The 16,056-nt window shown below is 46.5% G+C and overlaps 4 protein-coding genes across 4 annotated transcripts; all 4 read left to right on the top strand.

Annotated features, from left to right (window-relative positions):
- The first annotated feature begins 3,458 nt into the window (after positions 1-3,458).
- On the top strand, positions 3,459-6,684 carry LOC4346329 (superoxide dismutase [Cu-Zn], chloroplastic-like). The gene is made up of 8 exons (NM_001403705.1): positions 3,459-3,920; positions 4,350-4,411; positions 4,524-4,563; positions 5,298-5,393; positions 5,502-5,533; positions 5,638-5,713; positions 5,794-5,847; positions 6,280-6,684. The coding sequence occupies exons 1-8, from the start codon at positions 3,671-3,673 to the stop codon at positions 6,303-6,305; spliced, it is 636 nt and encodes a 211-aa protein (NP_001390634.1). The 5' UTR covers positions 3,459-3,670; the 3' UTR covers positions 6,306-6,684.
- A 9-nt stretch (positions 6,685-6,693) lies between these two features.
- On the top strand, positions 6,694-8,386 carry LOC130678799 (uncharacterized). The gene has a single exon (NM_001422688.1). It carries the CDS (start codon positions 7,634-7,636, stop codon positions 7,964-7,966), a length of 333 nt encoding a protein of 110 aa, NP_001409617.1. The 5' UTR covers positions 6,694-7,633; the 3' UTR covers positions 7,967-8,386.
- Positions 8,387-8,670: 284 nt separating this feature from the next.
- LOC4346331 (expansin-A32-like) lies at positions 8,671-9,832 on the top strand. Its single transcript, NM_001422686.1, has 2 exons — positions 8,671-9,245; positions 9,321-9,832. The coding sequence occupies exons 1-2, from the start codon at positions 8,749-8,751 to the stop codon at positions 9,631-9,633; spliced, it is 810 nt and encodes a 269-aa protein (NP_001409615.1). The 5' UTR covers positions 8,671-8,748; the 3' UTR covers positions 9,634-9,832.
- A 2,331-nt stretch (positions 9,833-12,163) lies between these two features.
- Positions 12,164-16,004, top strand: LOC4346332 (malate dehydrogenase [NADP], chloroplastic). Its single transcript, NM_001422687.1, has 14 exons — positions 12,164-12,505; positions 12,604-12,709; positions 13,533-13,619; positions 13,718-13,802; positions 13,874-14,055; positions 14,285-14,355; positions 14,442-14,532; positions 14,614-14,688; positions 14,800-14,901; positions 14,984-15,106; positions 15,187-15,255; positions 15,354-15,422; positions 15,522-15,575; positions 15,679-16,004. The coding sequence occupies exons 1-14, from the start codon at positions 12,372-12,374 to the stop codon at positions 15,730-15,732; spliced, it is 1,302 nt and encodes a 433-aa protein (NP_001409616.1). The 5' UTR covers positions 12,164-12,371; the 3' UTR covers positions 15,733-16,004.
- The last annotated feature ends 52 nt before the right edge of the window (positions 16,005-16,056 follow it).

Here is a 16,056-nt window from a genome sequence, read left to right on the forward strand (position 1 = left end):
CCGGTTGGTGTGTCACCAACCGGGACTAAAGATCATCTTTATAGTCCCGGTTGGTATTACTAACCGGGACTAAAGATGTTAGTAATACCAACCGAGACTAAAATTTAATACGCAGTATATAATCCCTCTTCCTTATCCTCTCCTCCACAATCGCAACAACATCTCACACATACAGATCCCTTCCTCTTCCTCACACTTATCCTCTTCCTCACCTTCCTCAAACTTATCCTCTCCTCCTCCCCCTCCTCCCTTCCCATCCGGCCGGCGGCCGGCGGGGTCGCAGCAGCGAGCGGCGACGGCCGGCAGGGCCGTGCCCAGCGGCGGCCATGGCGGGCGGCGGCCGGCAGGCGGCCGGCGGGGCCGCGCCCAGCGGCGGCTGAAGGTGCCGCGCGCAGCGGCGGCCATGGCAGGCAGCGGCGGGCAGGCGGCCGGAGGTGCCGCGCGCGGCGGCGGCCGGCGGGGGCGCTTCTGGCGGCGGCCGTGCCCTCTCGTCTGCCAGCCGACTTCTTCCTTTTCTTTTTTTTTTTGATAATTTGTGATTGATTGAGATGTATAATCTTGTGATGGATCTGAGATGAATTTGTGATGTATTTGATTTCGGTGTATTTTTTTAGGTTTTATGATGTATTTGATTTGCTTGTATTTTTTTTTAGAATTTGTGATGTATTTGATTTGTGTGTATAAGGAACTTAAGATTTGGGATGTTACTTTGAATTGGGGATTTGGGAATATACATAGCACTAGATTCGGGAGAAAATATAGGGATTAACTCTAAGAAACAATAAAAAGGGACTAAAGATCTATTTTTAGTCCCGGGTATTTGAACCGGAACTAAAGATAGCGATATTTAGTCCCGGATTTGTACTCCGGGTTGGAAAACCGGGATTATAGGGGGTTACCAACCGGGAGTAAAAAGGCTTTCTCCACCCGTGTATATACAGTACTGATATTGTCTGATTACTGATCAGCTAAAGTTTCTGTGCATATATAGTACTCCCTCCTTCCCTAAATGTTTGACGCCGTTGACTTTTTTAAACATATTTGACCGTTCGTCTTATTAAAAACTTTTGTGAAATGTGTAAAACTATATGTATACATGAAAGTATATTTAACAATAAATCAAATGATAGGAAAATAATTAATAATTATTTCAATTTTTTGAATAAGACGAACGGTCAAATATTTTTAAAAAAGTCAACGACGTCAAATATTTGGGATGGAGGGAGTATGTTCCAACATTCACTTTAATTATTTCTGAAGCATCGATCTAATCTAAAATCCATGTATAGTCCGAGCGAGCTAGATCATGACAATTTGGCAGTATGGCACAGGCAGGTCATCTGGACGATGGACGAATGGACACATATATATATATCATCTGGAATGACTGACGATGATAAGTCGGCTGCTACTGATCCATATAATGCATGATGCCTGCCCGTGAAGATATATAAACATACTAGTTCTGCAGGACCAGTAACTCTTAATTTACTTGTTTCCAAGCAGACAGGCCGGATTAGTGGAGATTACTAGAATACTAGTATCCATGAAGATGAGAGTAATTAATTAAGTAAAAGAGCAAACTAGTTAAGCAAAAAAATCACAAGTTGTGCTGTCTGCTAGCTCGTGCTAACAGCTTGGAGCTAGTGTCCTGCCTTTTAATCTCCGCGACAAACTTCGGACGTTGCATGAGGTGAAATCGATGTAGACCATCCCAAATTAAAGAGCACTCGCGCAGTTTAGCGTAAACTTTAACTTGTTCTTCTTGGACAGTTAAACACTTCTTCAGGGGTACTATTTCCTAGGTTCTAAAATATAAATATTTCTAATTAAATTGTTTGTTTAATATTAAAATCGTGGAGAAAACTAAAGGACTGTACACTTTGTTGCTAAAATGAATACTATCAAGTTTTACCTTTACCAAAGTAACAATCCAAATATTACCAAAACTTATCTCCACTATCAAAGTTTCTTCCTCTCAGAATTTTTTTTGGTAAAGGTAATAAACTAAATGCAACCTACACATCTCAACCTTGACACTGTAAAAAATTGGTAAGGTGATTTACACATTAAAGTGAACAATCTACGATTTTGGCGTCCCATGTTCGATGAGAAATGGTTGGGGTTTAAAAGGTGGTTGCGGTTTAAGATAAAAAAAATAAATAATGAACTTTATTATTATTATTATTTAGCGAAGGGAATTTTTTAACCGGCCTACATCCAACTGGATATATGCATCATTTTTAACACATGGGCCTTGAATTAAATTTCGGCCCTGTTATTAAACGTTGTTTTCTTGTGGAATAAGTTCATCTGAGGTCTCTTAGCTTGTCAACGAATTCGATTTCCGTCTTTCAACCAGAAAACCAAATACAACGGGTCTCTCAACTGTCAAAACCGATGCAATATAGGTCCCATGGCAGTTTGGACGATGGTTTTAGCTGACATTAGGCGGCGGAGCCGCGAGATCGACCTCCTCCCCGACGACATCGTCTCCGACCTCCGTGCCTCTGCTTGCGTGGTGTGTGTGGCGGGAGACGAGGAGAGGGGTGGCGGCCGCCAGCGTTAGGCCCATGGGGGGCGGGAGTGGAGGAGGCCGCGCCTCTCCACATCGTCCTTATCTCTACCAGCAAGAGGAGGGAGCAGAGGAAAGATAGATGAAGAGAGGGGAGATGAGGAAGAAGAGGAGGGGATTGAGAATGATAGGTGAGGCCCACGTGGGCCCCACAATTTTTCTCTTTATTATTGTGTGTGTGAGATTGATATATGGTTCCCATAGGTTTTATTATTTTTAGGGATTAAATTGTCATGTAAGCGCCACATCAGATGAAGACTGAGTCAAATTAGCCACGTAGGCGCCACGTCAGCGAAAACCGCCATCCAAACCGTCATGGAACCTGTATTGTACCGGTTTTGATAGTTGAGGGACCTGTTGTATCTGGTTTTTCGGTTGAAGGATGAAAATCGGATTAGTTGACAAGTTAAGGGACCTCAGATGAACTTATTTCTTTTCTTGTCTATAAAAGAAAAATGGGCTTAGCATCTAACACAAGCCCAATAGCCATGCAGCCCAACCATCCAAATATTTAGATGTGATGCACCAAGCAGCCCAATATATACATTGCTACCGCAATGTTCATCAGGCCGTCTACTCTCTTGGCCTCTCCATCCTAAGGAAGAAGAAGAAGCAGAAGAGAAGAATATTCCAGTAGGAGTATTCTTGAACTAACTCCAAAGTGGAGTAGGAGTATACAAACAAATGTGAGTACATCATGCAACCATGTAGCTCACACGCGCGCGAAAAAAAAAAAGAAGGAAGGGGGCACTTCCTTTTAAACTAAAAATTCTCTTTTGTGTGCTGGAGGTGAAGATTTTAGAGATGTGTGTAGAATAAGGTGTCATTTTCCTCTGTGTGTTGTTGAGAATGTACTAAAATGCAGGGGCACACAACACATGGCACTTGGCAGGCACAGCCACAGCATCACCATCTATCTGCTCTGGATTGAGATACGAGGGGTGAGAGGCCTTGGACGGCCAGGATTCATCCCAGTGGCTGATCTATCTAATCTATAGTAGCCATTAAAATAGCTAAGCTAAGCTAAACCTTATCATCGTCAGGTCAGGCACTTCACCAACCCTCTGCCTCCCTTCCGCCGCCCTCCGCCGCCGCATGCAAGCCATCCTCGCCGCTGCCATGGCCGCCCAGACCCTCTTGTTCTCCGCCACCGCCCCTCCCGCCTCCCTTTTCCAGTCCCCTTCCTCTGCCCGCCCTTTCCACTCGCTCCGCCTCGCCGCCGGCCCCGCGGGCGCCGCCGCTGCCAGGGCGCTCGTCGTCGCCGACGCCACCAAGAAGGCCGTCGCCGTGCTCAAGGGCACCTCCCAGGTTGAGGGAGTCGTCACCCTCACCCAGGATGACCAAGGTCACTACCCACCTGCTCTCCTTCTTTCTCTTGTAATTTTACTGCCCTCCTCTACGACTACCAACTAGACTAGAAGCTTCATCGCCTAATTTAATTGGCCATCCACCCAAGGAGTTCCCCTCTTTCCTCAGGCTATTCGCAAAATTTTGTCTTTTTTTTTAGTGCATAACTCGAGTTTTGCTCTGTACAAACAACTGAATTCTGTTTCAGTTATCAATTTGCAATGCATCTAGCTATAATTTATTAACTGTTACCACCTCAATTACATACATACGCAAGAATTTATTCACTTCAAAATTCACACACTAGAAACTACTAATATCTGACTTCCGGCTAAAATGTCAAGATATCAGCATCAGTGTACATAACTACATTCACATCCATCAAAAGGATCCCGATTTTGTCTCTCTAATTGCTTTTTTATATCAGGTCCTACAACAGTGAATGTCCGTGTGACGGGACTTACTCCTGGACTTCACGGCTTCCACCTCGTAAGTATTGTGCTTTAAATTGGCATTTACGCTTACTGCTTACATTCCTTCATTTTCATTTATGAACATTACTCTAATTACTTTTTGCAATATATTCATGTCTGTTTTGCAGCACGAGTTTGGCGATACTACGAATGGGTGCATATCAACAGGTTGATTGTTCATGGACTCGATTATGCCTGCATATGCCAACGTTCCATAATCCACCTGATAAATCAACATTTGCCCTTCACCCTTATAAGCACCACCAAATTCCTATTTAGATTTTCTTTGAGATTGTGCCTATTTTTCAGCTTGCAAGTGTCACCTTTCCTCTGCAATGCTATTAGGGCACATGCTATCCTCGCAAATTTTGTTTTTGGCTTTTTTGAAAAAACTCAATACTGTGAAAAAAAAATTGCCGTCCAATTCACTAAGAGCACCCACAATGGTAAAGTAAGGTGCTCTCTATAAAACATGTACATCTCAGCAATAGACTAGATTAATAGTAAACCACCTCAATAGTATGTCTACATGGGTATATATAGCTCTCTAATCCATTGCCTCATTTTTCTCTATAGACTATCTCCAGGATAGTAGATAGCTTTGCTCTCTCTCTTCATTTAATCTCTTCCAAGTAGGACAATATGCTGACATGGATCTATTGTAGAGAGCCTATAGATAACCATTGCGGGTGCCCTAAGGCCTGTCTACTCAGGCCCTGTTTGGCTAATGGGACAGGGAAATCATTTCGCAACTACTAAAAGACATCTTAAAATCCTAACCATTCATTCTCACTCTTTCATTTAATCCTAACCCTTCATTCATTTCCAAATCTCAATCCCACCTCACATTTCCCATTATCCAAACACACCCTCACATTACATGGCAAAACTTTGTCCTGCAGGACCACATTTTAACCCAAACAATTTGACGCACGGTGCACCAGAAGATGAAGTCCGTCATGCGGGTGACCTGGGAAACATTGTTGCCAATGCTGAAGGTATAGCCTTCATGTAATCACTACGAATGCATTTTTGATGTTTCTCTCTAAAACAATCTTCTTGGCATACTTATTTTATGGTGTGTCTGTTTAATTGTTGTCATACAGGTGTAGCTGAGGCAACCATTGTTGATAAGCAGGTAGAGTAAAAAAGATCATACTTTTACCACTAGGAGAGTTGCTGCATTGCTGTTTTAAGTTACGAAACTCAGCTTACCTACTTTTGATGGTTTCTTCTAAATAGATTCCTCTGAGTGGCCCAAATTCTGTTGTTGGGAGAGCATTCGTTGTTCATGAGCTTGAAGATGATTTGGGGAAGGGTATGCCTAATTATATTGATGCTCAGCATTTTTTTTTCTACGAGTTTACACACACCTCATTTTTTATCCATCACTTTTAGGTGGCCATGAGCTTAGTCTCAGTACTGGAAATGCTGGTGGGCGACTTGCATGCGGTATGTTCTCTGAATCATATTTCTGTTCCATAAATGTTCTTGTAACGTTAATGTGGTACATAGGTGCACGCATGAATAAAATATTGGAACAAACATATCGTAGTAACGAACAATATTATAAACCTTGTATTTCAAAAAAATAAAAACGTCAAAACATGTTTTCTGGGGTACATTCCACTTGCTGGTGATCAGACATTGGATTAGTAGCGAATTCCTCACATGGTTATCCAAATAATAAGTTACTACAACTGTTATTCATGAAATGTTCATTTCGACTGTGAAGCGTTTGTAACTCTTCGGTCTTCACCTATAATGTAACCATTGGCTGGTGTTTGCTCTGTGAAATGTATGAAATGCAAACGCATCTGTTCTCTTTTATTCTTTTAAGGAAGAAGTGTAACTGTTTCCAACACTAATATGTTTGTTGTGCAGGTGTTGTTGGGCTGACCCCGTTGTAGGTCGCTGCAAGTTGCAGCTGAAGTGTCAGTATCGCATCCATGTCACCCTTTTTGTCATCTTCGAGCCTGAGGCAGTCGTTCTTGTATCACATGGATTTCGCAACATGGATGCTTAATAGTATCTGTTGATCGTTCGTCTCACAGTAATAAAATTTAGTTGAGCAAATAAGTGTCGTCACATCCCCTGTTCTCCACCCTGTCAAACTATAAATTGTGAAACATGAGCTGTTCTGGGTATACAACGCATAAAAAAAACCATGTGTTATACATAACAGCCTTGTTGCTGGCTGTACTTTCGTGCTTCTGATCTAATCTTTGTGCTACACTTTTTTTTTCCTTTGAGCTCCAGTACAATGTCATAAGCATAACATGGTCAGCATATCTCTATCTAAGCCATCCTTTTTTTCCCCCGTGTCGCCTCCCCGCGAGGGCGGCGACAGCCCAAGCCGCCGCTGCAACCTACCACCCTCGCCTCTTGCCTCGCCGCCGCTCGAGCGAGGTGCCGGCAAAGCCAGCGTCTCGCCAGGACGGCGGCGGGGTTCGCAGCTCTCGCTCCTCCGGTTTTCGACGCGGGCAGACCTAAGGGCGGAGGTTGGCGGCACCGTTTCCTGCAGCGGGCGGAGGCCATGGCAGCTCGTGGCGTTGGGCGGAGGAGGCGTCGCCGGCGGGGCAGAGGGAGTGGCGCACGGGAGAGGGAGCAGCGGCGGTTGGTAGAGATGGTGGCGGTGGAAGTGCCGCCAGATCCACGCCTGGATCTGGCGGGGAGGCGACCGGCGGTGGGGCCTGCTGGTGGCGGCGGCGACGGCGACGCCCGGTGGAGCAGAGGTGGGCGAGGTCCGACTCCGTGACGGCCGGATCCGGCTGGACGACGACAGACGGCGGTGGGTGCATCCTTAGATGCGCGGCCGGCGTCGGGGCGAGCGGGCAACGGAGGCAGCGGCTGGCGGCGATGGTGCGACGGCGTGGAGGCCGGCGGCGGCGTCGTCGGGGCGGTTGCTGGCTGCTTAGTGGCGGATGGCGACGGCACAGCGGTGGTCTGTGGAGGCGGTGGCTGCCGTCGGTGGCAGCGGCGACGACGACCGTGACTATGGAGGCAGTGGTGACGTCGGCGGTGGGGAAGGAGTCGGGTGCGAGGTGAGGATGGCGACGGCGAGGTGGCTGGGCGTTCGGCAGCAGCGGCTGCGGTGGTGGTGATCGTGACTGCGGTCACCGGAGGCATGACGGCCTCAGACGGCTAGCCGAGGGCGTGGGAGACGACTGCATCTGGCTGGCGCGGCATCGTTTGGTGGAGGGGTTGGAGACCGGCTTGGCGCAGAGAGGCGCAGCCGATGGCAGCGGAGGCCGGCTCGGCGCGAGAGACGCGGGCGGCGGAGATGGAGGCCGGCTGGGCGCGAGAGGCGCGGCCGATGGAGGGAGGCCGGATTGGCGCGAGAGGCGCGTCCGGTGGAGGAGGCCGGCTTGGCGCGAGAGGCGCGGCCGGCAGTGGAGGAGACGACCTAGGTGTGTGGAGGAGCTGCCGGTGGGTGTGGCGCGGTCTTTGGCGCACAAAGATTGGCCGGCAAGGGACGCCGGTGCAGGGGTCCCACATGTCGGCAGAGCTTGTGTGGAGGTGGAGCATTAGTGCGTTAGCCGTGGATTTGCAGGTGGTGAGCAGCAGGTGAAAACCTAGTCCGGCCTTGGTCGGACCGACAACGATGGTTCATTCCCCCTCCTGAGGGCGTTGTCGTGCTGTATCACCCCTCAAGGGTGATTGCCGGGCGAAAGCCCATTCTTGGCTCTTTTGAGCCCCGACGGACGGCGGTGGCGGTTTTTCGTCGCTTCTCTTCTTGAAGACGTCGTTTTGGCATCCCCTAGGGGGCGATCTCGTCTGTGTCCTTTTGTTGGTTTAAGTGGCGGTCGGTCACGCTTAGCGGCGGCCGGTCCGGTGTTAGTCTTCTCCTGGGTTTGTGTGTTGGCGATGTCGATGTGTGGATGATGGTATTTTTTTTCCTTTTTCCTAGTTACGACCATCCAGGGTTGTAATCTTATAATTTTTTTCCTGCTCTATTAATAGAACTTCGCACCGTCTCGTGCGAGGCGTTAAAAAAAAACATGGTCAGCATATGCAGTTTGAAGCATGCTAAAAGGTTGCTACTATATACAGGTGAGGTCAGTCGTTGATAAATGAAAACAAAGAGCAGTTTCTTTGGTTATTCTTGGATGGTCATCCTCCAATTGCTCCAGGCCTGTCGTTAATATATACCTGAATAACAGCAACAAACTCAAGCTCTAAAATTGGCCTGACTAATTATGCAAGCAAGCATGCAAGCAGCTGGTCGATCTCACGTACTAGTATTTAAGCGCATCATGTGAAGCACAATGTTTCGGAAATCTAATCCCCCGCAGCTACTAATTACTACTAACCGTTAAAAGTAGCCGCCGGTTAATATTCGATCGATCGATCATGTGGTGTACGTGGGCGTTGGGGCGGGTGGTGTTGGCGGTGGTGTTCCTGGTTGCGTTGGCTGCCGGCGATGCAGCGCCGCCCAAGGTTCACCGGAACCACGGCAAGTTCACGGCGGGGCCATGGAAGCAGGCGCACGCGACGTTCTACGGCGGGCGCGACGGGTCCGGCACGCTGGACGGCGCGTGCGGGTACAAGGACACGTCCAAGGAAGGCTACGGCGTGCAGACGGTGGCGGTGAGCACGCCGCTGTTCGGCGCCGGCGCCGGCTGCGGCGCCTGCTACGAGGTCAAGTGCGTGGACAGCCCCGACGGTTGCAAGGTCGGCGCCGCCCCCTTGGTCGTCACCGCCACCAACCTCTGCCCCCCCAACCCCGGCCAGTCCAACGACAACGGCGGCTGGTGCAACCCGCCGCGCGAGCACTTTGACCTCTCCATGCCGGCCTTTCTGCAGATCGCGCAGGAGAAGGCCGGCATCGTGCCCATATCGTACAGACGGTACGGTCAATTAGTGATATATATATTGTTCGTCTTTTCTCATCAGCTTAAGCTAATATATTATATGGAATGTAGGGTGCCGTGTGTGAAGGTGGGTGGGATCAGGTACACGATAACCGGGAACCCGTACTTCAACCTGGTGATGGTGTCGAACGTGGGCGGGGCGGGTGACGTGGCAGGGCTATCGGTGAAGGGGAACAAGAGGGTGAAGTGGACTCCGCTGAAGCGCAACTGGGGGCAGGAGTGGCAGACGTCGGAGGTCCTCACCGGAGAGTCGCTGACGTTCAGGGTGATGACCGGCGACCACCGCAAGGCCACCTCCTGGCACGTCCTCCCCCCCGACTGGCAGTTCGGCGTCACCTACCAGGCTACCAAGAACTTCAACTAATTCTTATCAATCATGCCAACCCAACCCAACCCAACAGCAAAATATGAAGGCTCTCTTACATGCATGAATGCTGACTACTGCAAATCTGGATCGAACCGATGATGATCATACTAGCTACAAATGTATATATGTGTTAACGAGGTGAAAGGAAAGCGAAGAAATTTAATTTGTGCATGAAAATAAAAAGGATCTGTTTCATACAAATCGGCAGTTGAGAGCATGCCTCCGTCTCTATCTGCAAATTAAGCAATTAATTAAGGGCATGCAGTTTCACTAGCTAGGGGAATGCATGGCTTGCGCCTTAGTGCCTGAACTGGGCTGCGCATTTCATGCAGCAGCACTAATTAACAACCAAGGGCCGGTGTCACGAATCAATACGGAGCCTTCATTGTTTCAGATTAACAACGAACATAAGACGATCTGCCGCTTGAGCAAATGCATTGCTGCTTGCTACGAAATTTGATCTCCACGACGGGAAATGGCCGCCGCCGCTCTGATTTGCAGACAGAGACAGCCACCGCTGGTTGAGCTTCCTCTTTGCCCTCACGCCGCCGCGCGCTGCTTCTTCGTGGCCAGCCTCTGCTCTGCCCCCGCCTGCCGCATCAACGGAGGTACGTACACACTGCTGCGCAGCTGTTCCAATTCTACTCAATCTTTACTTACTACTCTTTTTTTAAGTAATAAAATTCATTCTAGCCTTTTGATTCGAAGAAGCTATAACCCATTATTACAGAACTTGTACTTCAAACGACTACAAATTACATATCATAGCATTTTAGATAATGGAAATAGATTACATCTCCGGCTTCTGTCAAAAGACACACAACCATAAGTTTGTTAAAGAAAAGGTAAAGATAAAAATAAATCAAAATGAGAAATAAAGTGATGGAACAAATTTCCAACTCCCCTTTATTATTGAGTAGCGATAAACCACATAGATTTTTTAGTCAGCAATTCTAATAGAATTACGCCATCCATAATGCAATAAGAGATCCTTAGATTACATATCATAGTTTGGTAAATTAATTGAATCACCATCCTAAAGACATAGAGAACATAATACTCCCTCCGTCCCAAAATATAAGAACCTAGGACCGAATGTGACATTTTCTAGTACTACGAATCTGGACATGCAAGATGCCACATCCAGTCCTATGTTCTTATATTTTGGGATGGGGGACTACATAGTTAATGAAAACCATGCTTGTTGCATGTAATCCTTGTTTACTCCCCGAAATCAGCGCCAATCGAAACTCTTGCACATCGCCACCGACAACATCAAACCGAAGCGAAAGGTATCATGTAACTACATTGCAAATCAGTTGCTCGTCCAAGTGTAGTCGCAAAATGCGAGGAACAAACAATGGGGACCATCAACTGGCTATGAGCGAAATAGGATCCCATCCACGACATCTGCTACACGAAGAAGGTTCTCCGAAGCGAAGCCCCCCGGAGGATGCGATGTGATTCGTCGCTAGTCATCCAAAAGTTGGAGAAATATTTTCACCTGGAGATTAGCATGGAGAAAGAGAATAAATACCACAACAACGCCTTCAAGAAGGGAAATGACATCTAAGGATGTTACCATCGTCATATTTGGCTAACGGTAGGGAAAAGCTTTCGCCAGCGATTCCTGCCCACTCCACATCCACAACCAGCTCATACATGAAGAAATCTTGTAGGAGCACCACGTTGTTTCCACCAATAATTGCCAGGATCTCCTCATCATCACGCCACATTTGTTGTGGCACCCGGAGGGAGCTAAGAGGAGGCAGACATAGGCAACAAAAGAACAGGTGAATCTCTATCCCATCATGAACGAGAGCTGCTGTCGGTGGCCACATGTCACCACCACATGACCAGCGTTGCAACACTCCTCACGCCACAGCTCATGAAATCGCACTACCCAAGCCATCATGCACGAGCCTTGCTGCTGCCTGGATCCAGGGCGTTGCCGATGGATCCGGCCTTTTGGCCATGAATCGAAGCATCGCCAGGCTCAAACAATCGATGCCATCAGACCACCACATGAGGCTATCGCTGAGGAGGGCGTCGCCTAACATAGATGCCGTCACATCCGTCGTCTTGAAGGGGGTGAAGATGGCCCTGTCACCCCCATCCTAACGCTCACGCGGGCTTCTTATGGCATGCTTAGGTGGGGCGGTGAGTTGGAGAAGAGGGGGAAGATAGGGTGGCAACACTAGGCTTTGATCGAAATTAGGGAGGTGGGAAGATATGGGATGTTGGCGCTAGATATTGGTAAAAAATAAATCTTAATTTAGCAGTATACTAGTAGGAATTGAAATTGGGTACGAGAAAATGAAATTACTCTTGCATATATACATATTATTAGTAGTAGAAAATTTGGCAAAGTCGAATAATTTGTAGCCGAGAAAATAAAGTGACTGAGAAGGAAAGAAAGAGCCAAGAAGAATAAAAAGGGAAAAGAAACAGAACAAGCATAAGATGGCGAGTGAGGAGGTGGACGCTGGTGATCACTGAATCACAGATACTACGTTTATATTTCATTGTTAATAGTAATAAATCGATGGATCTTCTCTGGACTCTGCTGGCGGAGTACAAGTGTAGTACGCTGCGAAGTCCAGGCAGCGGATGGTGGAAAACTAACAAGTATAAAGGCTTCGTAATCCGAATCTCTCCCTCGTGCTAATAACCTCCTCCACTCGATCACCTCCTCTTCCCCGCCAAGCTCAGCCTGCCTATCCACTCCCACTCCCATGGCGGCAATCGATCTCTCCTCCCCCGCAAGATCATCGCCGGCGCCTCTCTCCCCGCGCCGCGGCTCCCTGCACCTCCTCCTCCGACGCCCGCGCCGACCCACCCTCCGCTGCTCCCTCGACGCCGCGCCAAAGTCAGTACACTCAATTCTTCTTGCTCATCGATCACCAATCCTTCTCGCTCAAACCCCCCAAGCTCTTCTCTTCCTAACTCTTGCCTCTGCACCCGCAGGCAGGCTCAGGCTCAGGGCCCGCCCGCGGCGGTCGCGGCGGAGGAGGCGCCCACCGCGCGCAAGGAGTGCTATGGCGTCTTCTGCACCACCTACGACCTCAGGGCGGTGAGCCTCCCTCCCTCCCTCCCTCCCACCATCTGTTTGTTGAAATGTTCCCCCCTGCTATGCTCTACCTACGCCTCCCTTTCTTTGGTTGGTACCAGTACCACACCCCAAGATTTCCCCTCCAAGCCTGCCTTGTTGTTGCTGTGCAGACTGTGATGTTGCATCAGTATTCCTTTTATTTTCATCATCTCTCTCAACTTGGAGTTCCATCACTCCACGTATACGAAGAACCATGTATTTGTGTTTCGTGTCAACTGCCCGTCAATTTCATTCCACCTGAAAGATCAAGCTTTTCACGCACAGGAAAAAAAATAAATAAAAAGATCAAGCTTTTTTGGCGCCTATGCACTTTCATACAAAGCCAACTCTAGGATCAAACACCGGCGGAAAAAAAAATGGACACTACACTACACCTACCACTGACCTCTTATTCTGTGATTATATTTGTAATAACTTGTAAAACATTACCCCTCAATCTTAATAAGATTTATTTGGTCTTCTCTTTGGCCGACCCGCCTAAAAAAATTATGTGATGATATTCTCTGATAGGCCGATAGCTGTAAACGTGCTTTTCTGCTTTCACCGAAAACAGAACCTAGGAATGTCCTTTACCCAAACAACTTTGTCATCAGGTCTTACCATAGTCCATACTGATATGGAGTACAATACAGTAAAAGTGTAAAATCGTCTTGACATGAGCCGGTTCTTCTGACCCAAGTTCCCTGAACTGGGGGCACCAGTCAATTCCTCACTAATTCATTTCGATGCACTACTGCCTGTTTTACTAATCTGTTTATTGTCTTTCCTGTTGAATGGAACGCAGGATGAGAAGACAAAGTCCTGGAAGAGCTTAGTGAATGTTGCTGTGTCGGGTGCAGCAGGGATGATATCAAATCATCTGCTTTTCAAAGTAAGTGCCTTACTGAAATGCGTAGGCTGGAAAGTTCCACAGATGAAGCAAATTTCCTATAGCAATGCTGACCATTTCTTTATTGTGAACGTTTGCAGCTTGCCTCTGGTGAGGTTTTTGGACCGGACCAACCAATAGCACTTAAGTTGTTGGGCTCTGAAAGATCAATACAAGCACTTGAAGGTAGATTCATTCTTCTTCATTCGGCCTTTAGATTTCAGAGGGAACATCATTTGCTAAATTTGCAACATTAGGTGTGGCTATGGAATTGGAGGATTCACTGTATCCATTGCTAAGGGAAGTCAGCATTGGTATAGACCCTTATGTAGTCTTCGAAGATGCAGAATGGGCTCTTCTTATTGGGGCTAAGCCCAGAGGTCCTGGAATGGAGCGATCTGCCTTACTAGATATCAACGGTCAAATCTTTGCTGAACAGGTCTTCTTTTGCTTTGCTTTCCTCATTTCTTGTGGAACACACCATTGTAAACTGTGAGCAAACCTCAAAAAAGGGAAAGACCTGCCAGGAGGCACTATAAAATTTCCATCCTCTGACTAACTATAGGATTCATTTGCATATATAGAACGTGCTAGAAACCTCTACTAGCAATTTGCTAGTAGCAAATAAGTTTTATCTTTATTATGCTCTAAAATTCTGATTGTATCAGGGGAAAGCACTTAACTCCGTGGCATCTCGGAATGTGAAGGTCATAGTTGTCGGGAACCCCTGTAACACTAAGTATGGAATTTTTTTATGTTTTCTAAGTGTGTCATTATTTTATACTATTATCATGTTTGAATTAAGTTTTTTTTAAACTTTTGTAGTGCATTGATTTGCTTAAAGAATGCTCCCAACATACCAGCAAAAAACTTTCATGCATTGACGAGGTTGGATGAAAATAGAGCCAAGTGCCAGGTACTTGACGTTAAATCGTAGTATTTGTGATGTATTTTTGTGGTTTTATTTCAAACAAATAATTGGACTTGTTTTTTGTAGCTGGCACTAAAAGCGGGTGTATTTTATGACAAAGTATCAAATATGACTATTTGGGGGAACCACTCAACAACTCAGGTGAAGATATGATTAGATATTACTGGCTTTCTATTGTAATACTTCCAATTATTGTACCTTTCTGTGGGGTACTTTTGTTTATTCTTATTACTGATGATTTGCTCTGAGTAGGTTCCTGATTTTTTGAATGCTAAAATTAACGGGAGACCAGTGAAAGAAGTCATTAAAGACACAAAGTGGTTAGAAGATGAATTCACCAAAACAGTTCAAAAGGTAAGCCCGGAGTGTATGCCCTACATCAATTTATAACTGAATTGATGTTTACTTTGTTCGCTTCATTCCTATGTTTCAACAGCGTGGAGGAGTACTCATACAAAAATGGGGCAGATCTTCAGCTGCATCAACCGCCGTTTCCATCGTGGATGCTATTAGGTCCCTTGTAAATCCTACCCCAGAAGGCGATTGGTTCTCTACTGGGGTAAAATTCGAGACTTTTGGTTGCTAATTGTTTCTTTAATATTATTATGGCTCTCAACCAAAAGCAATGGTAAAACATAGGTTTATACGACTGGAAATCCTTATGGCATAGCAGAGGACATCGTGTTCAGTATGCCATGCAGGTCAAAGGTGTGTTTTCGTATTCACATTCTCCCTGCTTTTTCTTCCTGAGGATCAGTCGATCGCCATTGTGAATTTGTGATAAGCAAATTACGTGCTTCATACAGGGTGATGGTGACTACGAACTAGTTAAAGATGTGGCAATGGACGATTTCCTCTGGGAACGGATAAAAAAGGTTTGATCTATAGGCGTCGATGTTTTGTACAATATTCTGCTAGAATTGCAAGCAGCATACAGGTTTTTGAAGTTATCAACCTTATTATAATTCTTTCAGAGTGAAGCTGAATTGCTCGCCGAGAAAAGATGCGTTGCCCATCTTACTGGAGAGGTAAGTAAAGTGGTCATGAAAAATAATTAGCTCAGTAAGACAACAGGAAAACCAAACTCTACTGAACGAGTGACTGACTGCGTCTGTTTTTGCCATGATGCAGGGCAATGCATTTTGTGATCTTCCCGGAGACACCATGCTTCCAGGAGAAATGTAGAATCATTGTTGCGGTAACCCTGGCTTGTGTTATTTCACAGGGGTTTTCGACGGAAACACACACACACAAACTACTAGTAGCTGAGAGAAACAACTGCTTGCAGATTACTTGCAGCAGTTATTTATACGTATGTATAATAAGTATTTATTTAATAAGGATGCCACAGAAATTTCAACTATGTTGCCGAGTTTGTACACTATAATACAATCAACCAAATGCAATGCGGCTGATCGTATAGCATATACTTCTGGATTTTCCCAGTTTTGCAAAGGAAAAGATCCTCGAGTTTTATTCCAGGCAAGAGCATAAGTAAACACACAAATA

The sequence above is a fragment of the Oryza sativa genome, chromosome 8 (assembly GCF_034140825.1).
Source record: "Oryza sativa Japonica Group chromosome 8, ASM3414082v1".
In the NCBI taxonomy this organism is placed as follows: domain Eukaryota; kingdom Viridiplantae; phylum Streptophyta; class Magnoliopsida; order Poales; family Poaceae; genus Oryza; species Oryza sativa.